Source organism: Spermophilus citellus, assembly GCF_964194105.1.
Source record: "Spermophilus citellus genome assembly, chromosome: 9".
Classification (NCBI taxonomy): Eukaryota; Metazoa; Chordata; class Mammalia; order Rodentia; family Sciuridae; genus Spermophilus; species Spermophilus citellus.
This window is the reverse complement of record NC_138191.1, coordinates 107,474,538-107,501,840: the sequence shown is the minus strand read 5'-3', so window position 1 is coordinate 107,501,840 and position 27,303 is coordinate 107,474,538. Positions and strand designations below refer to the sequence as shown.

At 39.3% G+C, this 27,303-nt stretch overlaps 3 protein-coding genes across 11 annotated transcripts in view; 2 read left to right on the top strand and 1 right to left on the bottom strand.

Moving 5' to 3' along the window:
- ZMYND12 (zinc finger MYND-type containing 12) overlaps positions 1–2,622 on the bottom strand; it is a 34,665-nt gene extending 32,043 nt beyond the window's left edge. Inside the window, exons 1-2 of one of the 4 annotated variants that reach the window (XM_081307510.1) lie at positions 1,972–2,080; positions 225–271 (exon numbers count right to left, since the gene is read on the bottom strand). Coding sequence is in view for 2 of the 4 variants with exons in the window: in XM_081307508.1 (XP_081163634.1) it covers positions 1,972–2,081 (110 nt within the window). In the remaining 2 variants the exon portion in view is untranslated. Of the gene's footprint in view, positions 1–224; positions 272–1,971; positions 2,174–2,381 lie in introns of those variants that run through there. The other 3 variants (XM_081307509.1, XM_081307508.1, XM_081307511.1) reach the window with 3 other exon arrangements.
- PPCS (phosphopantothenoylcysteine synthetase) lies at positions 2,292–25,588 on the top strand. 6 transcript variants are annotated; one of them, XM_081307513.1, is made up of 4 exons: positions 2,581–3,146; positions 3,307–3,410; positions 5,177–5,329; positions 18,262–18,399. In XM_081307513.1, exons 1-4 carry the CDS (start codon positions 2,639–2,641, stop codon positions 18,382–18,384), a joined length of 888 nt encoding a protein of 295 aa, XP_081163639.1. In that variant the 5' UTR covers positions 2,581–2,638; the 3' UTR covers positions 18,385–18,399. The 6 variants fall into 6 exon arrangements, with proteins under 6 accessions (XP_081163642.1, XP_081163639.1, XP_081163641.1 ...); XM_081307515.1 differs by lacking the exon at positions 18,262–18,399 and adding an exon at positions 25,450–25,588 and having other exon boundaries at positions 2,582–3,146; XM_081307514.1 differs by lacking the exon at positions 18,262–18,399 and adding an exon at positions 7,177–7,437 and having other exon boundaries at positions 2,582–3,146.
- CCDC30 (coiled-coil domain containing 30) overlaps positions 25,476–27,303 on the top strand; it is a gene marked incomplete at its 5' end in the record, with an annotated part of 126,155 nt that continues 124,327 nt past the window's right edge. Inside the window, one exon of the mRNA XM_081307518.1 lies at positions 25,476–25,643. Coding sequence (XP_081163644.1) covers positions 25,476–25,643 — 168 coding nt within the window. The remainder of the gene's footprint in view (positions 25,644–27,303) is intronic.

Genomic DNA, 27,303 nt, shown 5'->3' with positions numbered 1-27,303 from the left:
AATCAAATACAAAATAGGATTGGGGATGTGGCTCTGTGGTTGAGTGCCCCTGAGTTCAATCCCCAGTAGCACCCCCCCCAAAAAAAAAGAAGTTTGTTTATTCAACAAATGTCCATTGCATACCTGTTATGTGTGGGCACTGGTCTAGTAAAGACAAAGACCTTGTAGGATAAGTAAATGAAAAAAAATCAAAAAAGAAGAAAAGCAAAGAAAAATAGACTTACTAACAAGAAAAATGCCAGAAGAGTGTTTGGATTTGATTTGGACCTATCTGGGGGAAAAAAAAAAGACATTTAAGTAAACTCTGAAGGAAGAAAGGGAGTCCAGAAGATGTATGATAGAAGTGGAGGTTCTCAGCACAGTGAGCATTCTGGGCAAGAAACTGAGAGAACAATTTAGAACTTCAGTTATCTGTATCTATAGCAAGGAAAATATGGGGTGAGTGTGGTGGAAAATGCAGATAGAGAGATGGTCAGAGCTTTGTAGTTCTTGTTACAAATTGTGAATCGAATTCTAAATGCAATGATGTCATCAAAGAAGGGAACTAAAAAACTGATGTCATCCCTGCTGTCATGGGTCATACAGACTAGTGAGGGATACAGACAATTACACAACTGATTTCACCCTGTGTCCTAAGTGTTGAGATAGGGGACTAGTGAGTTCTTTGAGAGCACTGAGGTGGGACACCTGGACCAGTCTGAGAAAGGTAGGATCACTCTCCACTTGGACCATGGCAACAGCCTCCAAACCAGTTATGCAATCTTCAGTGTCTATTTTCCAATCTATCTTCCATACTGCTGCCTGTCATTTTCCTTAACATAAATGAGAGCCTGTCAGCTCAATACCATCCACGGCTTGCCAGAAGGTAAATTCTAATCTTTTTGATCTCATGTCATTGTCTGCTTTTATGTTTTCTTTGTTTAAACTTCTCCTAGTACCTATCACAATGATATCAAAACTTTTTTTTACTCAATTCATAGTAAGAAATACAAGTACAAAAATGCATATCCTCATAAAACACTAAATTTTAGGTAGGATTGTTTTGATACTTTCTATTCTATGCTATTTTTCTTCTTTAAATGATGTTTGATTTATTCATGATGTGCTGAGTCCTGGCCTACAGTGTGAAAATCATTGACCAGTCCCTCCACTACTATCTTCCCTATCTAGTTCTCAGCAAACTCTGTACTTTTACCCTTTGCCCAAGCAGTCCTGGATGCCAGGAATGTCCTACCCTTTTTCACCATTCCTTCAAAACTCAGCTCAAATACTACTTCCTTGGAGAAAGGTGTACGGTCCCAGCTTCCATCCTTAGAGGTCCCAGGGCTTAGCACATCCTAAGTGACAGCATTTGTCATGTAAAATGCATTAAACTCTGAACTAGATCTCTGGATGTAACATCAGGTCAAAAATAGGGTCTAATATGAAGCAAAGAGAATGTTACGTTGAATAAATGGAAACGGGCCTCATTTTGCACTTACCCTCCCTACTATCTTAGCTGTGCCTGAGACCAACCAGCCTTCTTTTATTCCTCAAACACACCAGGCCTTCCCCCAGCCATTTCCAGGATGGGATACTCTTATTTATCTTCACATTAAGTATACTTTCAGAGAAGTTGTCTGCCCAGTTTCTCATCACACTTCCTTTACTTGTGATGAGAAATTTCTCTCTCTCTGAAATTACTTTGTTTACTTGTCTGTCTCCCGCATCATAACTGTTAGCTCCTTGAGAGAACTGAGCTACCCAAATGCCCCTGGAATCTCAGCACCTAGACTAGTGCAGAACACACAGCAGGTGCTCAAAACACACCCCACAACCAGTAAGTGGGAGAGGAGGCAGACAAGGCCACAGGGGTCCTAGAGACCAGTCTTGAAGCCGCCTTGAAGGGTGGCGGCTCACACAGGTATACAGGCCCAGGCCCTGATCCGGAGAGAGGGAGTCAGGCGCCAGGTGCCACGTTCCAGGGCCTACCAGTAATAAGTGACTGTGCAGGCAGGGCACACTCGCTCAGCTGGGGCTTCGCACACCTCGCAGCAGAGCCGGCGCCCCTTGGGCACCGCCAGTGGGTAGATCACGTTCATGTTGCAGCCAGCGGCTGTCGGTCTCTAGGACGGTTGCCCAGCGAGGAAACGCTGGGCACCGGCGTCACGTGACGACCGCGACAGCCTAGTCACCAGAGTTTCAAGGGCAAAGGGGAGGGGCGTGGCTCGACTGACATTTTGAGCTTTAAAACAGGAGGAGGGGAGGGTCACAAATTCCACCAGTCACAAAGGTTAAATGACAAAGAGAATGCACTCTGGTGGATCCAAGCCCAGGAAGGTCTGTACGGTGGCCGGTAGGAGTCAAACACGGCCCGTTCTTACCCAGGTCAGGAAACTAACAAGAGGGAATGCGACCTTTCCAGATGTTCACTATCCAAAAGTGAGAATTCCCTCGGCGCAGTATCATTTTCTCTGGGCTCTGGGGCACAATAACCGCGCATTTCCACACCCGGCGAGATTGGGACCTAGGGGAAAACGTTGGGGAATGACCAACCCGCTCACTATTGCGGCTGGGCGTGGACTGGGTACGAGGAGGGCGTGGTGCCGGCGGCACCGGGGCGTGCGCAGGCGCAGGCGCAGGGAGAACTCAGGCACTGATGGAGGAAATGGACCTCGTCTCCGAGTTCCCCCAGCCTTCGGGTGCTGCTCGCTCTGCCGAGGTTATGGCTCGCTTCGCGGCCCGGCTAGGCGCACAGGGCCGGCGGGTGGTGTTGGTCACGTCAGGCGGCACCAAGGTCCCTCTGGAAGCGCGGCCAGTGCGCTTTCTGGACAACTTCAGCAGCGGACGGCGCGGTGCAATTTCGGCCGAGGCCTTCCTGGCTGCAGGCTACGGGGTCCTGTTCTTGTACCGCGCTCGTTCCTGTTTCCCCTTTGCCCACCGCTTCCCACCTCAGACCTGGCTGTCGGCCCTGCGGCCTTCTGGCCCAGCTAAGTCGGGCGTGCTGAGCCTGGAGGCCGAGGAGAATGCACTCCCGGGCTTCGCTGCGGCTTTGCGGAGCTACCAAGAAGCAGCGGCTGCCGGCACCTTCCTGGCTGTAGAGTTCTCCACTTTGGCAGACTATTTGCATCTGCTGAAGGCTGCTGCCCAAGCGCTCAGTCCACTAGGTGCGTGCCCTAGGGACCCAGCGATTGCCAGGAAGCAAGGCCTTTATCCCCAGCCACTTTCCCCCCATACCTCTGGTCTTACAGTCTGGGAACTCAAGTTGTAAAGAAACTGATCCCACACCTCTCCCCTATTTGTTACACCTTCTACTTCTCTTTGCAGGGCCTTCTGCGATGTTTTACCTGGCTGCGGCCGTGTCAGATTTCTATGTTCCTGTCTCTGAAATGCCTGAACACAAGATCCAGTCATCTGGGGGCCCACTGCAGGTGATGGGCGCTTCTCTTCCAGAGATCTGATCCCCTATAACCAATCATGGGTTAATTTTCCTCTTGATCTGGAGATGGCCTATCTGCCTTCTGTATGCACTAGGCACTGGGGATACAGAGATGAATAAGACACCGCCCTCCCTCAAGGACCTCACAATCTAGCCAGGGACCTGGACACAGACATAATTACAAAACAGAGTGATAAATGCTCTAGTGGAGGTATGTACAAAGTGCAGTCAGATTTGGGGGAAGTGAATTGGGGGAGTTGAGGAAGGCTTCTTGGAGGAGATGACTTGAACTGGGTTTTAAAAGATGAGCAGAGGGTATAACAGTGGGGAAGATCATTTCAAGTGAAGTTATACAGTTGGAGTTTGGAAACACTGCTATGTTTAGCAGTAGCTGCTGTGAATCAAAGTGCTTTTAGTAATGCTGGAAAGTGGACTGAAGAGGCAGCTTACTTCACAGAATATTTTGTTTTGTTTTTGGAGATAAGATCTTGCTATGTTGCCCAGGCTGACCTCAAACTTGGAATCTTCTACCTCATCCTTCCAAGTAGCTGGGATTACAGGAGTGGGCCACCATGCCTGGTTTTTACTCCTTAAGGAGCTTGGATTTTATCCTGTGGAGACAAGTAGCACATAAGTAGGAGAATAAGATAGTTTTTGTGAAAAGAACATTCTGGCATCATTTTGAAAGGTGAAGTAGGGAATAGAGTGAATGGGATAGTTCAGTTGGGGGTTATTGTAATTTAAGGAAGAGGTATGAAGAGGACAGTTGTATGGTTGGGTTATTAAGATAATCTGGTGTCTTGGAACCTGAGGGGAAGTTCCTAGTGATTCAGGTAGAATCTATATAGGAGAAACTGTATCAATGGGGCCCTTGTATGATAGTTTATTTTTTCATTTCTTCAACAAATATTTATTGAGTACCTACTGTACCAGGTGTTAATTGTAGGAACTGGAGATAAAAGCAGTGAAAAGAAATACCTAGCACTTGAATTGCTTACACACTGCAGGGGAGTCAAATGCATGCTACTCTTGGTAGGGATAAATGCTAAGGAGAAACAGTGGGGAACTAGCAATATATGATTCTTATCACACTTGCTAACAGCTTTTTAAAAAGAGATCCTGGTGATTAGTTTAGTGATTCACACTTTCAAAACTCTGGGATCTTTATCCACATTTTTTAGTTCTGTCTTAAAAGTATACAAAACAACTCAACATTCCTCTTTGAAGGTGTTGGAAACAGATGGTATGAGTTTTAATCAAGTGAAAATCAGTTGTTTCCTCGGTGCTGTTGTGTAATTTTTCCTTTTACAGTTCCAGTTACAAGTAAATGAAATCTAGAGCCATTTTACCAATGTAGAAATATTTTAAACTGAGAGGTTTAAAAATCCAATATTTTTGGACTTCTGCCAGCATAACATTTGCATGAACCAATTAGTTATATTTGCTTATTTGAGGGTTTACTTGAAGAAATAAAGGAGAACGTTCCAGAAAATGTAATGAGGGTAGCAGAGTAGGGCTGATTAAAAAAAAAAAAATGGTTTGCCCCAGAATATGTATAAAGCCTTAAATTTAGGTATTAGTATGAACACCACAGAGTTAAGGCTTTTAAGCTAACCATTTAATTTGCTTTGAAAAGTCTGCACAATGGGAAAATCTCACTAAAATTTATATACGCAAAAATCTGAGTCCCTGATTCCTTAGTTTCCTGATAGGTAGTGATCATTGTTTGCTTATTAAGCTTTTCTTTTTCCAATACAGATAACAATGAAGATGGTGCCAAAAATGCTTTATCCTTTGGTTAAAGATTGGGCTCCCAAAGCCTTTATAATTTCCTTTAAGTTGGAGACCGACCCCTCCATCGTAATTAATCGTGCTCGGAATGCTTTGGAAGTTTATCAACATCAACTGGTGGTAGCTAATATCCTTGAGTCAATACATTCCTTTGTTATTATTGTTACCAAAGACTCAGAAACCAAGTTATTGCTATCAGAGGAAGATGTAGAAAAAGGTGTAGAGATAGAAAAGAAGATAGTGGAGAATCTTCAGTCTCGACACACAGCTTTTATATGTGACAAAAACTGAACTAAAAAAGTTTTATAGGATCAAAAATTGTTCAGTGGACCAGGGCTCTTACAAATGGCAAGAACTAGAATAAATTATTTGCTTTTATAAGAACAAAGAAAAAAAAAGGAAGGTAAAAATTGTGGTATGCAGACAATATGGGCTGGCTTTTGCCTCTTAATGACTGAACCACCTGACACACTCACCTGAAATGTTATCTTGACTTGGAAATTGAACACTAGAGCTTTGCCTTGACTTTTTAAAAAGCCAAGAAATAAACAGCTTTTAAAAAAGAGATCCTGGTGATCTCTTTTAAAGTGTGAAATCACTAATATAATTTGGGAATTATATATTCTGCAAAATGTACATGAAAAGTAGCTGAACGCTGAATATCCATCTACTTCATACTTAGAAGGGGGATTATGGATGCATACATAAGTGGTCATGTTTTCAAGATCAAGTATTTGAGTGCCTACTCTGTGCCAGGCCCTGTGCTGAGCTATGAGGATTAAAAAGATGAATAAATATGTTTTGCTGGGGAAATGGACATATAAAAAATTAAGTGCAATAAAATGTGTGCCCACAAACACCAACACATGGGAAGGGTGTTGTTTTTTGGAAACTTAACAAAGATGTGCGTAGAAGCAAAAGATGCCTCCCTCAATCTTTTTTTCTTTTCCTAGATTTACTTCATATTTGAATAAAAATTTACCTTTCAAATATTTTAGGACCATTCTTGAGGTGTATTTAATACAACCTTCCACCTAGAACTAGGCAGGGACCAACTGGTGACTAACCTAAGGGATGCATTACAGTTGATAAAAAGTGTGGGATAAGTGGGGCTAAAACTAGAAGTGATCCTTTTTTTTTTTTTTTGGTCATAATTATTCCTGTGAGAATCACCTCATGTTAGTGCTCAAAAACAAGCACCTTTCTATGTGGAATTAAAGAGTCCTCCACTTAGGTTGATTAATGTATTTAGAGCACTTAAAAACAGTATTTACACAAGTGAAAATTCTGAGGCAGGGGGAGTGAGGGTGTGTGTGTTTGGGTTTAAAGAAAAATGAACATGAGTCAACAAAACAAGAAAGAACTTGATTTAGATTAGAGTATCAAAGAAAGTTTGCCTGAGGAGGTGATACTGAAACTGACAAATAGGTGTTAAGTGGGCTGTGTGATGGTGATAGCATTTTAAATCAGAGAAAACATTCTCAAGGGTTCTGTTGCCAAAGGGAGAGATACAACTTGCCTAAACCGAATTTGCCATGCTTAGGACTTCTTAGAGGGTTTCAACTTTTAAGGATAATTCTGGTCAAGCCCGGTTTCTCCCTGTTGAAAGTTGGGTGCAAGTGTTGTGTTTAATATGAGGCTCCCCATGTGGTTAGTGACAGATCTAGGCCTAAAATTCAGAACTCCTGACCTAGCATCCTACCCTTATAAAAATGAAATAAGGGGCTGGGGATGTGGCTCAATGGTAGAGCACTTGCCTAGTATGTGGGAGGCACCGGGTTCGAGCCTCAGCACCGCATAAAAAAAAGGTACTGTGCTCATCTAAATAAAGTTCTAGATCAGGAAGTCTAACGTCAGGAGCCCGGGACTTTGATAAGGCTGGGACAAGGGTAGCTATTTGAGAACTAGAAATGCTATTAAATTGCAAGCGCCTGCAGTTATATAAATTATGGTTAAGGTTGTCTCAGGAGCCAATGGCGCGAGTAGTATTCACGCGTGGCTGGAAGAACTCCGCCCCAAGACCCAGAGGCCAATGGAGTGCGCCGTAACAAAAGTCCTCACAGGAAGAACAGTCAGTGGCACCAATGGCGTGCGTCGTACCTACAGTTCCTGCCGGAATGACGCCTTTGCGTCCCAGCAGCGAGGGCGGTTGCTATGACGCCCTGGCTCCTTAGGCACCTGCAGTTCGCAGCTGAGCTGCTAGCCGCGCACCGACCCCGGACCCTCTCGGCACCCTCCAAAAGAAAATTTCCTCCTGCTTCCTGAGGTTCCCGCCTCAACTCCGAAGAGGAAAGCATCTATTCTCCACTCCTTTTCCCCCACATTCCAGGGCTTTTCCGCTTCTCTTCCAAGGAAGGACCGAAACGAGCCCTTCGTCTGGCCTTTCCAGACGAAGCTGGAGTGATTCTGCCTGAAGGATTCGCCTGTTTTCCCTGGATCCGCTCTTATTAAAACAGTGGCTTAGAACACGCTCAGTGAGTTATGTAGGCGTTCCTTTTCTCACCTAACCGGTGAGGGGCACACCCCGGACAGATGACTGCACCCGAAGATCCAAGTCGCTAAAAGTTCACGGAGGCACAGTTGTCCCCTACTTGTAGGCCGTTTTCTGCTTTTTTGGCCGGTCTTCGTCATGCAGAACCTTGAAGAAGACTCTGGAGAAGATTCTGGAGGCCTTTGGTAACCTCAGCATTGGAGGTCAAGTCAGTTATTTTCTGCCTTTAAAGCTACAACCTCATCCACTTCTCTCATCAAGCACCAGTTTCCTCATCCTGTTCATTCCACAACCATTTTTCACTCTTCCCTGTCCACACTGCACATTATTGAATGTCCATTATATCCACCACCTCTGTCATCTATAGAACACCTCTTTCTGCTTTCCTGATGCAATGCTTTGCACAGCTAAGTTTTTTCTCCAACTCTGCAATCATTAGGAAGATTTTTTTGTTTCTCTGCACTGTGGCAAACTTTCTGGGGTAAACTAGAGACTAGAATGGAAAAGTACACATTGGTAAATACAAACATCAAATTACTGCAAGCCTACTGTGTTTTGAAAATGAAGGGAAAAAATGAAAATGATCGTAGTGTTGGGCCCATTTCAGGCTTATATAAAGAAGGTTTTCCTTTTGAATACTTATGAAAATAAGATACTTATGAAAATGTCAAAAATGATCAAAAAATAGGATTTCGACTTTAAGTCCACATAAATCCAACACCTGATGATGATAGAATTTGCTGCTTGTAAAAATTCTTGTGCCTCTTCTGAACCAGGAAACTATTCTTTGTGATGTAAACCAATAAGGGGGAATGATTGAAAAATAAATATTTTTGGTAAGGGAGCAGCAGGTTCAGGGGTCTTTAAAAAGACTAGGACCGATGGCTTAAATATAGGATAAGATTGATTTAGACTCAGTGAAATTTTATTTTAGCTTGGAAAGCTTGATTTAATTTGTCTTGTAGCATGTATTCCTTGTTGATTCTTATCATTTCTTCTTCAGCAATAAACCTATTTTGAGGCTATATAAATCATATTTTAACAGATATTTGGAGGGCTATAACCATTTGGATATTTTGATGTCACAGGCCAATCAAAACAGTATTTATGATTTCTCTTGCTTAGAGTCAGTTAGATTTCCAAATAATTAAAAATTCATCTTTCTCTTCTGTAATAGATTAGGAAAGAAAAACAAGTTCTGCAGTTTTTCACATTGAATGGAAATGAATAAATTCTCTTTTAAAAAAGAGACTGTTAGATGCTATTTTATAAGGAGCTTTCCTTTCTTCTTCCTTTATTGACCAAACATCATTATAGCATAATTAATTAGAAATTTTTCCTCTTACCAGAGCACATTTCTAGGCCTAGGAAATGATTTATTTTTATTAGAGCATTATAATTTCACATAGTAGCTAGATTCATCCCCACAAAAATGTACATGCATAGAATCTGACTCACTTCATTTCAGTCCCATTTCCTTCCTCTTCCCCCTTCCCTCCCTTGACCCATTCTCCACTACACTGATACTCTCTTTGCATTTTCTTTATCCATCCTTGATTGATACTTTCCAGACACACATAAAGGTGAAATTCCCTGTGGTATATTTATATATACACATAATGTGATTTTTGTAAATTCATTCCATATTCCCCCGTACTTTTCCATCCTTCCTCCTTCTCAATCTCCTTATTCTCCAATGATCTTCGCTATATTTTTATGATATCCAATCCCTGTGGAGTTGATTTTGTCCCCTAAGAGACAGTTGGCAATATAAGGAAACGTTTTTAGTTGTCACAACTGGGAATGTGCTACTGGCATCTTTGACACTAATTTTACCATTTTGTTCTTTTCACCTGGAAAAGTTTAGAGAATACTATTTCCGTACACTTTGTTAGGTGGGCAATTTTAGGTACAGTTTAGATGTCAGACCATTTATAATTCAAAGAACAGATTTATGTAAATATCTGCTTTATTAGAATCTTCAAATTTCTCAACCATGAGGTCTCAATAAATTCACTGGAATATTGTTCATTATGGGATGTCATAACACTATTCTAGGCAGAGGGACCTGAATATCTACAGTATGGGAATATAAGCAGCATGATGGGGCCTATACATACATGACATGGAAGGCTAAAGTCAAGAGTAGCAGAATATAAGGCTAGAAAGGCAGGCAGGAACCAGATTGTGGAGTATCTTTAGTGTCATCCTAAGGGCCTTGGACTTGCTTAAAAGCAATGAGAATGCTAACCAGCAAGTGATTTGCATTCAGAAGGATCAGTCTGAAAGCTTGGAGAACACAGATTGGATGGGGGCCAGCCTGGCAGCAGGCCATAATAGTTAAGAATGCTGCTACACTAAACTAAGCAAATAGGAAAGCCTAAACTAAGGCTACAGCCATGGAGATAAAAAATGATAAAAGAGGTAGAATCTATGGCCACTGACTATGTATGAGTAGGATGAATAAGGAGGGGTCAAGGATGACTCCTAGATTTCACCACTAAATTGATGGTGATTTTAAATATGGAATACAAAAGGAAAAAGGGGGAAATGAGCAGGTTCTTCAAACTGAGTTATTCAATTGAATATGCACTAATTTAAAATGGTAAACTCACATTGTATTGCCCTCTTTGCCTCTATCCTGTTCTCTGAAACTTGAGTCTCTGTAAATCCTATCTTTTTAAAGGTTAGGCTTTAAAGACCATATTTGTACATTTCCAACCCATTCCAACTATAACTAGCTGAATGAGAAATATACATGGAGAAGAGAGCACAATTCATTGGGTGAGAAACAAAAATAATTTCTCTTTCAAAAACTGAACTACAAGGGCTAGGGTTATAGCTCAGTGGTAGAGCACCTGCCTAGCATGTGTGAGGCATTGGTTTGGATTCTCAGCACCACATATAAATAAATAAAGGGAAATCAGCAACTAAAAATATATTTAAAATTGAACTATGAGATACAAACATAAAATGACTTAATCTAAAAAGTTTCACAGGCTTGGGACTTAAATGACTATTTTCAGTCTTGCTAATGAGCAAACAGAGAAAGTTCATCCATGATGAGAAGCAAGAGAAGCAGATGAACTCACAGGAAACCCTAGAGACAAAAGACCTTGTGGGTGTCTTAATGACTGCCCACTTTCTATATCTGTTTTCTGTGTAGCCTTGTTGTTACCTGCAATATGTCCTTGTATCTTATGCTTTCATTGTCTCTCTTATAGTAGTCAGGATTGGCTGGCTCTGAGGGACAGAAAGGGCAAACTAATATTGGCTTTAAAGAGAAAGAAAGTTACTTTTCTTCTGTGAAGGTCAAGAAGAAAGTAGGCCATAACTGCTAGGGCAGCATCTTGAAACTGTCAGAGACCCAGGTTTCTTCTCTTGTGGTGTTACATCATCCATGATGTGTGGCTTGCACTTCATAGCATCAGGATGTCTGTTCAAGCTTCAACCATCTGGTCTGAATTTCAGTAAGTACAAAGTAGGAAGGAGCAAGGAAGAACATCCTGGTCCTTTAAGGACACTTCTTGGAAGCAGGCCAGAATTTCCTTTACATTCCATCGTTCAGAACTTGGTCCTCTGGCTATAGCGAGCCATAAGGAAAGCAGCCTGTGATCCATGAAAAACTGAAATGTCTCATTTCTGTGATGAAAGGGAAGAATAAATATTAAAGGAAAACTGGCAGTCTCAGCCACACTCGTATCTGTTCCAAGTTCAATAGGTTTTTGTTTCTTGCTACTTTTCTAGATCAATCTGAAGTATAACAGAGATGGATTATTATTTAATCCTTCCAAAAACTCAATGAGATAGGCATTAGTATTATATCAGTTTTGTAGGTGGATAAATAAAAATTTTAAAATGTCAAATGACCTAAGCCACACAGCTACAAAGTGATGGAGCCAGGACTTGAACCAATATGCGTCAGCCTCCTGAACATGAACTGTTACCATGGGAGAGAGAAGGGCGTTTGAAAGGCCTATGGAAGAGAAGGAGCCCAGGAATAACACTGAGAAGGAAAGGTTAGAGAAGTAAGATCAAAACAGGAGAACAGAATGTCACAGAACAGAAAGGAAAACATTTAGGGAAAAAGTAGACAGGTATGGCAGAAAGATCATATCCAATTGGATATGGTATTTTGAGTTCTTTGTTGACTGGTAGTTTTCAGCACAGTGGTAAAAGCAGTAGCCAAATTATCCCAAAGAAGACAATAGCTAGAGAGGGACATGGTGGGACCAAAGGAGGATTATTTTCTATATCTTTAATTTTCTTTATTTGTGTTTGGTGCTGAGAATCAAACCCAGGGCCTTGTACATGCTAAAGACACATTCTATACCCTCAGACCTGTATCTTTATTTTCAATGTCAGAAACATCTTGAGCTGAGGGAAGATCACCAGAGAGGGAGGTAATGGGCATACAGAAAAGAAAATGTTTCTCTGAAGAAGCAATACAGGATGGGACCTAGGCCACAGATTAAGGGATTACCCTTGGTTGGGAGGATGTAAGCTTTCCCACTGACAAGGGAAAGAGGTCAGGATTGCCTAAAGACAAAGGTTAGTATTGGTGGTAGGGGAAGAATCTGTCAGAGGTTTATGATGACCTTAATTTTACTAGTACTGGGGGGGACAAGGTCACCTACCAAAGGAGGGGAGTGGCAATATTTCCAGTAGAAGCTGGCGTCACATAGTGTGACCTAGTGGTTCAGAACTTGGCTCAGGCTGGAGGACATGAATTTTTAGTACCTCTGGTCTTCCTGTTTTTGTTTGATTTTTCTCTACCAGTACTCAGAAACCTAAAATAAGTAGAGAAGAGTGAAATTATTGAACTTTTCAAGGGCTAGGATTTAAGACGGGTGGGACAAGAGGCAAGATAATTGGGGATACTGGTGAAAGATTGAAATGATCGACAGTTGGGTCCAAACTTGTGGGGAAACAAATAAGCAGTTTGGTACTTTGAAAAAGGATGTAATGGATCTGAAACTGGAGGTCACACTGTCATTGTGGAATAAATATAGTTTAAGAGAGCAAGTGATTCATACCCATAAGGAATTTATAGAAATTAATAAGTGTTGGCAATGATGTGGAGAAATTGGGACCCTTCTGCGTTGCTGGTGGGAATATAAAATGATGTAGCTGCTGTGGAAGATTATCAATAGTTCCTCAAAAAGTTAAACAGAATTATATATCTAGCTATTCTATTCCTAGGAATATATCCCAAGCAATTGAAAACAGGTACTCAAACAAATGCTTGTGTGCCAGTGCATAGTCAAAAGGTGGATAAAGAAAATGTGGTTTATACATACAATGGACTATCACTCAGCCTAAAAAAGGAAGGAAATTTTAACATAAGCCATGACACAGATGAACCTTGAAGAACATTATTCTGAGATAAATGAGCCAACCCAGAAGAACAAATAGTATAGATTCCACTTGCAGGAAATCCTTTGAGACAGAAATAATAGAGACAGAAGGTAGAATGGTGGTTATCAGGGGCTGGGGAAGAAGAGAATGGAAAGTTATTATATAGTATATACAAAGTTTCTGTTTTAGATGATTTAAACGTTTTGAAAAATGGATAGTGGTAATGGTTGGAGAATACAAATGCATTTAATATCATTGAAATGTATGCTTAAAATAACTAACATGGTAATTCTCCAGTTATTTATATTTTAATAACATTTTTTTAAAAAAAAAGAGTGAGGTAAGATAGGGAACATAGAAGATGGTGGTAAGAATTGGACATTGGAGATTAGGATTACTAGGTTTCAACACTGGTTCAACGTTAGCCAGCTGGATGGGTGGTTAAGTAGAATGGAGATTAAAGTTCACTGGTTTGGGGGGTGTAGCCAAGTGGAAGAGCTTGGATGAGCTGCACACTTGGAAATCTTCACTGTCCTCCTGACCAGCAAGTCCTGTCTTCCTATATCTTAGCCTAACATCCACTACTCCCAGAAGACAAGCATCAAAAGGCATTTTTAGTATCTCCCATCTGTTTTTCCTTTGACCTTTCTTTAACCCAGACTCTCCCGCTTACCCAGACAACATGAGGATGATGCTGTTCTGTTGGATAAGCAACCTGCAGCATTTATTTTCTAATACTCACAATCGTACTTCTCAGTTTATCACAAGTGATTCCAGCATTGATGTATTTGCTTCCTGTCTTTGTGTATCTGGTTTTCACATGGTCATAATAATACTTTTTCATTCTGCTTTCTATCTTATCATTCTAGCATAAGCAGTTTTCTATATTGCCAAATAGTGTTCATAAGATGCTGTATATTCCTAGTATATTGGGCTCTCTATTATTCAGGACTAAAACCACAAATAACTGCATGATTCTCAAGGACCTAGTGGGAGGAGATGAGTGAGGACCGGATGGATGGTGGAGGGTTGGAGAAACACAAGATTTATAGTTGCAAGTCATGGGGAGGACACTAGGGGACACAAGGAATCAGACTTGAGTTCTTTTTTTTCCAGTATGAGCTTCAGACTCATAATTGCCGTTGTAAATATTGTCCACAAAAACTGTTGATGTAAAAAATGGTAAGACGCTGGAAAATTTAGCAAATCAAAGAAGAAAAATAATAATAATATCATTTTTCTTTTAAAAGGCAAAACCAAATGCAATTATGTAGACTGTTTGCAGTACAGAAACAATTATGTACATCACTCCAATTGGGTCAAGTTAACTTAAAAGTTGTATTTAATTACAGCAATAACTCCAATTCATAAATAAGATTTTAATAACACAAATATCATTTCATCAATCATCAGATGTTCATCTTTAACCCACTGTCATGGTCCAAGCTATGATTACTTTCAAGCTAAAAAATTAAGAAAGTATTGATGACAGGCTGAGATCAAGAAGTTTTGGGAGGTAGGAGTGAGCTCAGTGGTTGGCACATGGTTAGCATGCATGAGGCCCTGGTTTCAGTCCAACACCTTCCCTCAAAAAAATGTTTTAGAGAGTTGAATTATATAGAAGAAAACATAAATTATAAGACATATTCTATAAATAAAATAATTTATAGAATTAGAGCACTTTCTAGCTTCTAGAGGATTCCTTTGATTTCCAGATGTTCAATAAGTGGAACAAAGACTTCTTTGGACTTGATGATTTGGCCAAACCGAACCTTTTTATGTTATTAAATTGCAAACTTCAGAACTTGATAGACAAAAAAGCATTTAATTTTTTTCACTGTATACGATTTGCTTTGTATATGTCAGGTCATCATTCTTACTTACTTTAGAAGAAATTATACAGCTGTTTGAAGCTTTAATTTTTTTGATTTAATTTTTTTGTATTATATTTCATTTAAGTGCTTACTATAACTGGGTAACAATAATAGATCAAAATACACTTTGTAAAGAGTCTAACTCTAGGCATTTAATTATCAGATTTCTCACATCTTTGGTCACATGTATGAGAGAGTGTGTGTGTGTATTCTGCGTTGCATGTGATAATCATGATTATCTCTTCCATCAAGGGAAAAGTTCAGTTAGAAGACATCCTCCACCATCTTGGCAAAGAAGGATTCAGCCCCCTTGCTGTGACAGAGGAACACTTTAATATTTTTTTAATATTTATTTTTTAGTTTTAGGTGACACAATATTTTTATTTTATTTTTATGTGGTGCTTAGAATCGAACCCAGTGCCTCACGCATGCTAGGTGAGCACCCTACCACTTGAGCCACATCCCCAGCCGTAGTGATTTTATTCTAGTGAGGATAGGCTGGGGACTGCTGCCAGAAAGTAAAAGAGTTTACGTGAAGGGCACAGAAGAAAAAAAAAAAAAGAATAAAAACTAATAGTACATAGTTTAAAAATACCTATTTTTTTCAGTGATCTTCATTAAATTGGCACATTAAAAACTAATATTTGAATATGACTGTATAGTTTACAAAGCACTCATATATACTTTTCCCCTGTGAAACACAGCAACAGTATGTACTGGTTTCTAGGACTCATGTACAGAATGTTGGCCAAGGGTGACTTGTTGAACATCCAGACAGGCATGATCCAGGTGGCTTTCATTCTCTTGGTGAAGTCATCTTTGTGTCAAGAGCTGATCCTCTATTTGACTCTTCCTTGAAGGTTTAGAAACCTGAATAGTCAGCATGCTATGGGTGGATCTGCTGCCTAAAGATGGACTTGTATTAACCAAACTCATAAAGATGTTTGTAGAAAAACAGACACCTACTGATTCATCAGCAATAAGGAATATAATTGCCAGAAGAACCATGTACATATTTGTGATGACACATGCATTCTCTTTCAGGCATATTATGTGGGAAGACAGATTTTAATCAGATGATTACTTGCTAAACAAATGATTCTAAATATTTATAGCACTGACTAAGCCAGATTTCTATAATAGAGCTACCTATACCTGACCTTATGCCTGCACCTCTTATATCCTAGGACCAGAGCACCTTGCACTTAGAAGGGTAGATAGTGTCATATTTTTTTTTGCTATTATTACTCTTTTTTAAAAAAATTTAAGTTTTAGATGAACACAACATCTTTCTTTAAGTTTATTTTTATGTAGTGCTGAGGATAGAACCCAGTGTCTTACACATGCTAGGCAAGTGCTCTACCACTGAGCCACAACCCCAGCCCTATTATTACTCTTTTTGATGCTTCCAATACTGTTCAACCTACTTCCTGTCATATTAGTTTTTTAAATGAACCAATACATGCTCTCAGTTTACCTGGGAACCGCACTGCTGTTTCCACAAAAACAAAACAGGTAACTTCTCAAATTTTAAGTTTAGTTCTTAAAGGGAAATCCCATTTCCAAATTCTTAAAGAATGTAACTCCTTAGAACCAAAAAACAGCATAGCATAATGGAGCATGAACATTCACATTAGGCAGATGAGGGGGAAATTTTGCCTTTAGTGTCTGTCCCTCCATGTAACTGTGAACAAGTGACTCAAATTCTTTGGACTCAAAATTCCTTGTCTGCAATAGAGAGATGATAATGGCTTCTTTAAAGAGATTTTGAAATTTACACAAATGATTGGTGTAAAACATTTCACACAAACGCTTGACACCTAGCAAGAATTTGATAAATTAGCCAGGCATGATGGCACACACCTGTAATCCCAGTGGCTTGGGAGACTGAGGCAGGAGGATTTCCCTTTCAAAGCCAGCCTCTGCAACTTAGCAAAGTCCTAAGCAACTCAGAGAGACCCTGTCTCCAAATAAAATATTAAAAAGGGCTGGGGATGAGGCTTAGTGGTTAAGGGCTCCTGGGCTCAATACACAGTACAAAAAAAAAGAATTATTATGATTAGAAATGGGTATTATTGTTCCACCTATTTTATTTATTTATTTATTTTAAAAATACACAACAACAGTGGAATGTATTACAATCCTTATTAAACATAGAGCACAATTTTTGGTAAATTGTATCTCTGTATATGAAGTATATGTTCACTCCAATTTATGCCATTATACATGTTGTTCTACCTGTTTTAAAAAGGAGGGAACTGAAACTAACAGGAAGTTGGACTGAAGTTCCTGTGTTCCTTCTATTATACCATTCAGGGTTTTGCACATATTTTGAGGGGATGTCTAATAGATCTCCATGCAATTCAGTTATTTTGGTAGTCTACTTCTAATCAATTTGACATAGTAAGAGCTCAGGGCCTGCTTTGGGCCCACCTGAATGTGAATTCTAGCCCTTTCCCTTATTACTCATGTGACAAGCATCCCTTAGCCTAAGTAATCCTGCTTTCTCACCTGTAAAGTGGGAAGATAAAAATCCCATATGGTTGTGGTAACAAATACATGATGTCCTTAATGCAGTATCTGGAGCACTGTATTAATCATCAATTTTAACACAATAGTAAAACATAACTGTTGTGTAGATTTTTTTCTATTCATGGGTATTATGACCATATTACCTAAACCACAGATAAGGAGACTTGATTTGAAAAAGAGAGGTGGTGACTAACTCAGGAATTTGTAGTTATGTATGATGATATCTACTGGGAAACATAGTGATAACATAAAACAGCTGAAGGGAAGTAGAGGGAAAGAGACCACTCCACTTAAGGAAAGCTGAGTTTTCTGATTCAGATTATAGTCATGACAGCATGGTGGTCTCCCAATGGCTCTTCCAATTACTGAACCTTTAATATGGGTGAAAATATGGCTGGATGTTGTGGCATGAGCCTGCAATCCCAGCTCCTCCTGAGGCTGAGGCAGGAGCATTGCAAGTTCAAGGCCCATCTGGATAATTAGTGAGATCACTTCAAAATTAAAAAAATAATAATAAAAAATAAAAAGAGAGATTAGCTCACTGATAGAGGACTTTCCTTTTATTTTAAAAAAAATGTTTAGACATTGATTATGTCTTTATTAGTTTATTTATATGTAGTGCTGAGAATCGAACCCAGTGTCTCACACATACTAGGCAAGTGCTCTACCACTGAGCCACAATCCCAGCCCAAGCACTTGTCTTTTATATGTGAAGTACTGTGTTCAATCCTACTACAGGAGAGAAAGAAAGCTGTGGACTAAGAGTAATTAATTTTATTGTGTTGTTTTCTTTTTAGGTGGAATATTGCACAAACCATGTTTGTAACTTAACAGAGGGAAGAGAAGCCTTTTCTCATGGTTTTGAAAAGGAAAATGAACAACTTAGACACGAATTTAAAGAGCTCCAACTCAAACAGTAATTTTCCCTTCTGTGAAAATGTAAATTTTTATCTTTGCTGAATTCTAAACATTAGTATGTGACAATTATAGAAAATTTGGAAGATGTATAAAAGTAGAAGAAAAGTACTTCTAATGTTTTAGGTATATTTTTAGCTTGTCATTTTTAAAGTATATATTCTTAAATAGTCTGAAATGTATGTGTGAGTGCAGAGTGGTAATTACTGTCAGTGTCTATTATAGCACTTACCACACTGTACCATAATTACCTCATTTTACTTGTTCCTGTGTTCCCCATTGTGCCTACCTTATAAAGTACCTACTATAGGGAAGGCAAGACTTTACCTCTTCAGAGTTTTGTTGTTGTTGTTGTTGTTGTCTCGCCCACCTCCCACGCAGGTGATGGAAATGAGGTTCCCCTTGGTGGAATGGGCTGGCTGAGAAATAAGAGCTCAGAAAAATAGAACAACAACAAAAACAAAACAAAACAAAACAAAAAAACAGGACACAGAAAGTAGTTTCAAAAGCAGGGCCAGGACAGGCTAGCTGATCAGACAGATTGAGTTTCTATATTTTGGCAAAATGGAGCCCATGTCTGCTTTATTTATATGGGGGCGGGCATCAAAGGCAAGGGTAAGGTTTCAAGGGCAGAGTCTTGCTTGGTGGTCTCTTACAGTCAGCAGGTTGATTGACATCTTGGCAGGTCACACCCATTTAAGATGCTGCGTGGGATCTCTGGCAGAGCTTGAGGGGGAAGTTCACCTACATCAGGGGATCAGTCCGTGTGGGGGGTGCCAAGGGAGGTTCCCAGTGCCAGACTTATGCCCTCATTAGGCTACTATGCACAACATAGTCCATACACAGTCCACAGAAGGCTTGAGACATTGTTATTTATTTGTTTGTTTTTGCTGGTCCTGAAAATTAAATTTACTTAAGACTGGTGAATAGGCAAAAAGCATATAGACTTACGTTATATAAGTTTTAAGTGACACAGGAGCCTTCATGAAGGAAATGAAGACCCAAAGAAGCAGTTAAAGTCACTCACTCATATGTTGGCTTGGACAAAGAATAAAAAGTTGTAAAAAAAAAAAAAAAAAGCAACTAAACACATAGAACTTTAAAGAGTTAGTTTAGCAAGATCTTTAGAAAATTCTCTCAGTCTCAACTTCCCCTTCTTGATGATAAGAATATTACTTTCCCACTAGGCATGGTGGAATTCACCTGTAGTTCCCCCTACTTGGGAGGCTGAGGCAGGAGGATAACAAGTTCATGGCCTAAGGAACTTAGCAAAACCTTGTCTCACAATGAAAAATAAGAAGGCTGGGGATATAGCTCTGTGATAAAGCACCCCACCGGGTTCAGTCCCCAGTACAAAAAAAAAAAAAATTACTTTCCTTCTAGTATATGGAGGGCAGCTTTTATATGGAAATTTGATCTTCTGCTTTTAAGAGACAGAAGGAAGGTCAGAATGATCTTGTACTTGTACAAGTGCCTTTAACTTAATAATCAATATACCAGAGTAGTATTAGCATATTAAGGACTTACTAAAACCAGTAGGACTCAGAGTCATGTCAAGCATAATGATATGGTCCTTCTTAACATATTAAGTACTACAAAGCTGCAAGAAAAATACAGGTAGGGTAAGGATTGTTGACACATACCTGTAATCCTAACAAATTGGGGTCCTGAGGCAGGAGGATAGCAAGTTTGAGGTCAACCTGAGCAAATTTCGAGACCCTCAGCAACTTAGTGAGGCCCTGTCTGAAAATTAAAAAAAAAAAAAAAAAAAAAAAAACCACTGGGGATGTGGCACAGTGGTAAAGTGCCCTAGGGCACCAAAAAAAGAAATAAAAATACAGATAGGACTTCTTTACAGCTTATTTTTACTCAACTCCACAAATTAGATATTCTGAGTTATTTTTATTATATATATTCTATGATTATATGCAGACATTTATTATTTTCTTTGCTCAGCATTTTCCCTTGCATTTCAAATATTCCATTTGGGATCATTTTCCTTTGAGAACTTCCTTTTACAAGGATCTGTTGATAGAAAAGTTTTTCTTTCTTTTAAATCTCTGGTGCAGAGAAAGTTGAATTAGTCATAGAATACATTTCATGTGTGCTAGACTCTCTTTCTTTCTTTCTTTTTTTCTTGCTTTCCATGGATAGATTGCATTTTATTCTGCTGATTTAAAAGTTTGCGTTCTATTTTTATTCATGTCACGATTGCATTTTAAGAGTTTTCTTTAATTTCTTCTAGTATTTTTAGTTATTCTCAGTAGGAGATTAGTTCTAGGTCTCTAATCTTGCCATATTATAAAATATAAAGATACCATATTTTCCTGCTGCCAGCATATGATTTTGCAACATAAACTAGCTTTTGAGGGATTGATAAATAGGGAAATGACATCATTATAACATGGAAGTTTATATGTCATTTTTCTCAGCATGTTAATTTTTGGGGGCTGCCAGCAAGCTTTGGAGTTTGTACAGTCACATGTTACTTAATGATAGGATGTATCCTGACAAATGTGATGTTAAGAGATAACTAAAACAGCTATAATGTCAGAGGGCAATATAATTTTATGAGACCACTGTCATATATGTGGTCCATCATTAACAGAAATATCATCATGCAGCACATGATTCTGAGTTCTACTTATTTTAGTCAGATTTTTAGCTGCTGTGACTTCGAGACTTGATCAGAACAACAGTAGAGGAGGAAGTTTATTTGAAGTTTATTTCAGAAGTTTTAGTCCATAGAAGGCTGGCTCCATTCCTTGGGGCTCAAGGTGAGGGAGAACATTGTGGTGGAAGAGTGTGGCAGAGGGAAGCAGCTCACATGATGATAAGAAAGCAGAGAGAGAGAGAGAGAGAGAGAGAGAGAGAGAGAGAGAGGAGACTGACTCTACTCACTAGATACAAACATAAACCCCCCTAAAGCCACGCCCTCAGTGTTATCTTCTCCAGTTACAACTCAGTTAATCTCATCAGGGGATTAATTCACTGATAAGGTTAAGGCTTTCACCACCTAATCATTTCTTCTCTGAACTTTCTTGTATTGTCTCACATGTGAGCTTTGGGGGGATACTTTACATCCAAACCATAACATTCTGCCTCTAGCCCCCCAAAGCTCACACTCATTTGACAATGCAAACATACATGTAGTCCATTCCCAAGAGTCCTCATAGTCTCAACAGTTCCGAGATTGCTCAAAGTTCAAGTCCAAAGTCTTTTCTGAGGCTCAAGGCAATCTCACATTGTGAGCTCCTATAATATTAACATCAATTTATAAACATTTCCGGTTACAAGAATAGGGGCATAGGAAAAGTGATGGGACCAAAGCAAGACTGAAATCCAGTTGGGCAAATAGGTCCTGTAGTTCTGTGTCTGGCCTCTAGAGTATATAGCATGATGTCCTTTCCTAAGAGCTTGTGTAGATTCGCCTCTGTAGCCTTGTTGGTTGCAGCCCAAGTGGCCTTCCTGTTGGCTTGTCTCTGCTCAATTCCTGCAGCTTTCCTAGGATGATGTCATATGTCGCCAGTCTCCATGGCAGCTTCAGCCTCCTCCTCACATCTCCACACTTTGCCCTCTCAGGGGCTGCCCGCAGGGACTCCAACCCAGTTGCACTTTGCCTGGCCTCCCCTTCCTTTGAAATTTTGGTGGAAGTCTCCATGACCCCCCTAATCCAGCATCCTGCATTCCTGCAGAAACAGCACTATGTGGCTGACACCAAGGTCTGCCACCATTTCAAACAGTAGCCAAGACTCCAGGGACCCTGACTGCAACAGCCTCTGAGTGTCTGGGTGGCTGAGCACCTTGAAAAAACTGACTAGGCCCCCTTGTGTAAGAAGGGTGCCCCACTGGTCTCTACTCAAGAGAATTTTCACTTTTACTCTCCTGAGTCTGAGGTGGGTATGGTCTTGCCAGCTCCTGAGATGCCCTTAAGCCACCTTTCTCCATGTCTCTGGGCAAAGTCTTTAGCATTTCTTTAGTGGCAGTAATGTCTTTAACAACTGCAACTTCCTTAGTCTCAGTTTTACTCCCAACTTTTAAGTCCAAGCTTTTAAAAATCTTTCTGCTCTGCTTTCTGCTCCTGATTATTAAAGTAAATTTGGCCAAAGGCCACCAGCAATATCTGGGCCACCACCTGAATGCTATGCTGCCTAGACGTTTTTCCTGGCACATTAAGAAGTCCATCGCTTTTAAAACCAGCCTCACAGAAAGTCTCGGGACAGGCATCATGCAGACAACTTCTCAGCCAGAAAATAACAGGAATGGCCTCTAGTCTACATTCCAATAGAGTCCTCCTCTGAATCCTCTTGAGTCCTGTCTTCAGAGTCCGTGGTCCTTTTGGAATTCTGGTCTTTTGAGCTCCCTCCAGAATTGGCCATTAAGCTCCATTTACAACAATCTAAAGCATTTCCAGCCTGTACTACTAAGCATCTCAAAATTCCTTCCACCAATTCCAAAAAGCTCCAAAAAATTCTGAACCACAAGGTCAGGTTAGTCACAGCAACAACCCCACTTCTCGATACCATTTCTGTTTTAGTGACTTTTTCACTGCTGTGACTTAAGGACCTGACCAGAACCTGACCTCTGCCTGACCTGTACAGGAGGAAAAGTTTATTTTAGGGCTCACAGTTTCAGAAGTCTTAGTCCTTAGAAGGCCCCCTCCATTCCTTGGGGGCTCCAGGTGAGGCAGAACATTATGGTGGAAGAGTGTGGCAGAGGGAAACGGCTCATCTAATGATGATGAAGCAGAGAGAGACTCCACTCACTAGATACAAATATATACCCCAAAGCCATGACCCCAATACCACACCTGCTCCATTTATCACTCAGTTAATCCTATCAGGGGTTTAATTCACTGATTGGGTTAAGGCTCTCATAACTCAATCATTTCTCCATTGAACTTTCTTGTATTAATGTGAGCTTTTGGAGGACACCTCATATCCAAAACATAACACTGCTTTTCTCATATTCTTTTTTGGGGCTCAATTTGGCCACGTTCTGCTTTGGAAATGCTTATGGCACAGATATCCCCAATCTTTGTGCATTTTGCCTTTGTTTCTATACCTCTACGATTTTAACTCCTTTTTTAGCCCACCTTTACATCAAGCCTAATTAAAAAAAAATGAAGTCCTATATTTGCTACAATACCACTTTATTTTTTTAGGAATTTGACATGTATCTTTAAGTGTACCAGTATAATTATTAGGATTGTCAATTTTTTAATATTGTACTAGTTATATAATGGCAAAGAATTTGAAGGATTTAACCCAATCTTTTTTTCAATAAGCCCTATTATTATTAATGATCAGTTTTGCAAAATACAAGTTATTTTTTTTAGAAACAGAGTATTCTGTCACAGCACAAATGCCTAATCAAAGGATATATTTTGAAAGTAGAGCTCACACAATTTATTAGTGGATTTTTTTGTTGTTGTTGGCCTGAGCAATTAGAATATTGGAGTTTCTAACTGCTCAAATGCAGGAGGAATATATGGCAGGTGCAGCTTGGGGTAGACAGTAACGTGTTTACTTTGGGACATGTAAATTTTGGGGTGTATCTTAGACATCCAGGCAAAAATGTTGAGTGGGCAATTGTGTACAGGTCTAGAATGTAATGCAAACTACATTGTAAATATGGAAGGCATTAGCAGAAAGCTCATAGTTAAAGCTTTGGGACTATAGGAAACAACCCAGAGAATAAATGTGGAGAGAGAAAAGAGAGTCAGGACTGGGTTCTGGTACATTCTAATAGTTCGATATTGGAAAGATGAGAAATCTGCAAAGGAGTCTTAGAAGAAGTGTCATGCATGCTAGAAGGAAAACCAGCAGAATGTGGCATCCCAAAGGGGAAATGATGAAAGTCTTTTTTAACATAAGGATATGAACAACTGGGTCAAATTCCAAGTATGAGGACTGGTAATTGCTCATTGTATTTGGCCACATAGAGGTCATTATGACCTTCACAAGAGTTATTTACATGGATTGGTAGATATAAAAACCAGATTGGAGTGAATTCAGGAAAGAGCAGGAGAGGAATGATTTATCCTTTCTTGAAGGGCATGATTTATCCTTTATTGAAGTTTGCTGTAAAGGAGAATGAAGAAATGGGAAGAAGCTGGAGGAGGGCAAGAGCTTGAAGGAAGGAGTTTTTTGTTTGCGTTTTAAATTGGGTGATATTACAGCATATCTCTAAGATTAGAATGAAATTGGGAAGAAAGTTTGATAAGGCAATAGACAGAAGTCAGCTGTAAGTGTTCCTCGCAACACCTGAATATTGATATCACCAAGAATTTTGGCAGGATTAGTTGCATGACTTTGGACAAGTTATTTGGCTTCTTGGTGCCTCAGTCTACATATCTTAAATAGAAATAATAATAGTTTCCACTTTGTTAGATTGCAGAAGGAATTGAAATAAATGTATCTCAATCTCACGTTTAGTATAATATATATCATATAATAAATGCTCAATAAAACAATAAAGATATGGGTTGAACTCAAATTTGCATCCTTAACAATATTTTCAGAAAAGGATATACTTTCACTTTATTAAATTAAAAAAAAAAACTAAAAAGCTGTGCAGTAATGAGAATATCTACTGCTTTTGAAAACATTTTCCCACTATTTTTTTGTTGTTACTGTTTCTGAAAGTTTGCAAACAACCTGAAAGATTGAGAGAAGAATGATAATATCAGTATAGTTTATTTTTCAAATTAATTTAAAATTTTTAATTAAGAGCTCTCTCTGCATCTTCTAACAACAGTTATTTACCTGCATTTCTTTTGTGTTTATTTTTGAGGTGCTGGTGATAGAACCCAGAGCCTGGTGCATCTTCCTTCCTTCCTTCCTTCCTTCCTTCCTTCCTTCCTTCCTTCCTTCTTTCTTTCTTTCTTTCTTTCTTTTTCTTTGTAGTTGTAGATGGATGGAATGCCTTTATTTATTTTTATGTGGTGCTAATAATTGAACCCAGTGCCTCACTCATGCTAGGCAAGCACTCTGCCACTGAATTACAGCCTCAGCCCATGTTCCTGCATTTCTTTTAACACTTTGGTTTCTGTTATTTCTTCTCAACAGAAACCCAAAGAAAAGAAGTTGAAGAAATGTTGTCTCAAGAAGATTTGTCTAAAATAGCTCCAAGAAGCTCCTGTGGACAAATTGCATATTCACTGGTAGAAAGAAGAACACTCTTAAAGAAATTGCAACTTGTGAACTCCAAGCCAGAGTCTCAAAGACATATGAATGGTAACTTGCAGAAAGAATTTCCCCAGGTAGTCCAAAATTAACTAAATAACTGAATAAGGCAAAGGCCAGTTTTAAATGTGTTTCATTCACTAAAATATTAGGAAGCCAGTTTAATCATGCTTAAGAACACAGGCTTTAAATTTGGAGGGACTTCCTCTGACATTTGTTGATAATATGATGTAGAATGAGTTAACTGCTATGAGCCTCAATTTCCTCATCTATAAAATTTGAGATCAACTCAACTACTCCACAGGATGATCATGAGAATGAAGTAACTTAATATATGCAAATATTTCATACTTATATATGTAATACTCCATACTTATTAATTAGCATTATTGTTATTTGTTGAGGACTTAACTTGCGCCAGGCTTTGTGCTAGTGGGTATAGAAACTGTCAAATTAGACATGATCTGGACTTGTGAGGAACTTACAAACTAATGGAGGAAAGATATAAGCCAGTGGTTATAGTTCAAAGTGGGTAGTTCTGTGCTAAGGGAAGCCAGAGAAAGCTAGAAAAACTCAGGGGAGAGGCTAAGTCAGAGAGGATGGGCAGAGTGACCAGAAAAGGCTTCCAGAGGTGAGGTTGCATATTGTTTTGAGAGCTGATTAGGTGTAAGCTAAGCAAAGAAGTTAGGCATTCTTGGCAAAGGAAATAGCGTGGCGTGGTTAATACATGTTGGTTCATGCTAAGAAATGTGGCTGGAGCTATTTTCAGGAATTGCATCATAGTTAAGGAGATATTTGCTGAAGGCTTTTTAAAAGGCTACTTTTATTGGGTTAAGAAAGTTTCTTTAATTCCTAGTTTACTAAGAATTAGGAAACAATGTTGAATTTTATAAAAAATTTTTCTAGGTTGATTAAGATAATGAAATGATATAGGCCTTTTAATGTGTTAATGTGATTTATTTTACAATATTAAAATGACCTTGCATACCTGGGACAAATCCATCTTGTTCATGCTATTCTTTCTAAAAATTATTAGACTAGGTTTGATAAAACCTTGAATAAGATTTTTGCATCTGTGTTTATAAATAAGATTGCCCTGTGATTTTTCAATTAAAGCTTGTAACATGTACAAGTCCTAATTTGGGCACAAGCTTTTATTTCTCTTAGACATATACCTGGAAGTAGAATGGCAAAGTTGTATGACAGGTTTGTATGTTTAACTTTTTGTTTTTGCGGAGTTTAAATATCAAGCCCTGTGTTAATCAACCTTTTTTTCTATTGTCTCTCCAATCAAACTTTTTAGATAATTATTTTCTAGTCTCTCTCCCATGAAATTTTAATACTAAAGGACTTACTATTTCATATATGTATACTTAAAAGAGTAAGAGATTTCATTGCCCCTTCAAGAACCAATATTGCCTCATTGAGAATGCATAGTCTAGTCTCACAAAAGGATTAGATTGAGTTCTTTCTTTTTCTAGTATAAATAGATTATTAGCTGGGCATGGTGGTGCTCACACCTGAAATCCCAGCCTTCTCAGACTCTGACGTCTGAGGCTGTAGGATTGGGAGTTCAAACCCAGCCTCAGCAATTTAGCAAGTCTCTAAACAATTCTGCAAGTCCCTGCCTCTAATAAAGTATAAAAAAAAAGGTTTGCAGATGTGGCTCAGTGGTTAAGCACCCCTGGGTTCAATCTCTGGTACCAAAAAAAAAAAAAAAAATTCATTATCTTTTTT

What these genes read in the sequence shown, in the direction of transcription:
- PPCS (XM_081307512.1), top strand. Translation starts at nt 2,639, where the DNA reads ATGGAGGAAATGGACCTCGTCTCCGAGTTCCCCCAGCCTTCGGGTGCT. An exon ending in CCAAGCGCTCAGTCCACTAG is followed by an intron (nt 3,147 to 3,306) that starts GTGCGTGCCCTA and finishes TTCTCTTTGCAG; the next exon opens with GGCCTTCTGCGATGTTTTAC. An exon ending in CATCTGGGGGCCCACTGCAG is followed by an intron (nt 3,411 to 5,176) that starts GTGATGGGCGCT and finishes TTTCCAATACAG; the next exon opens with ATAACAATGAAGATGGTGCC.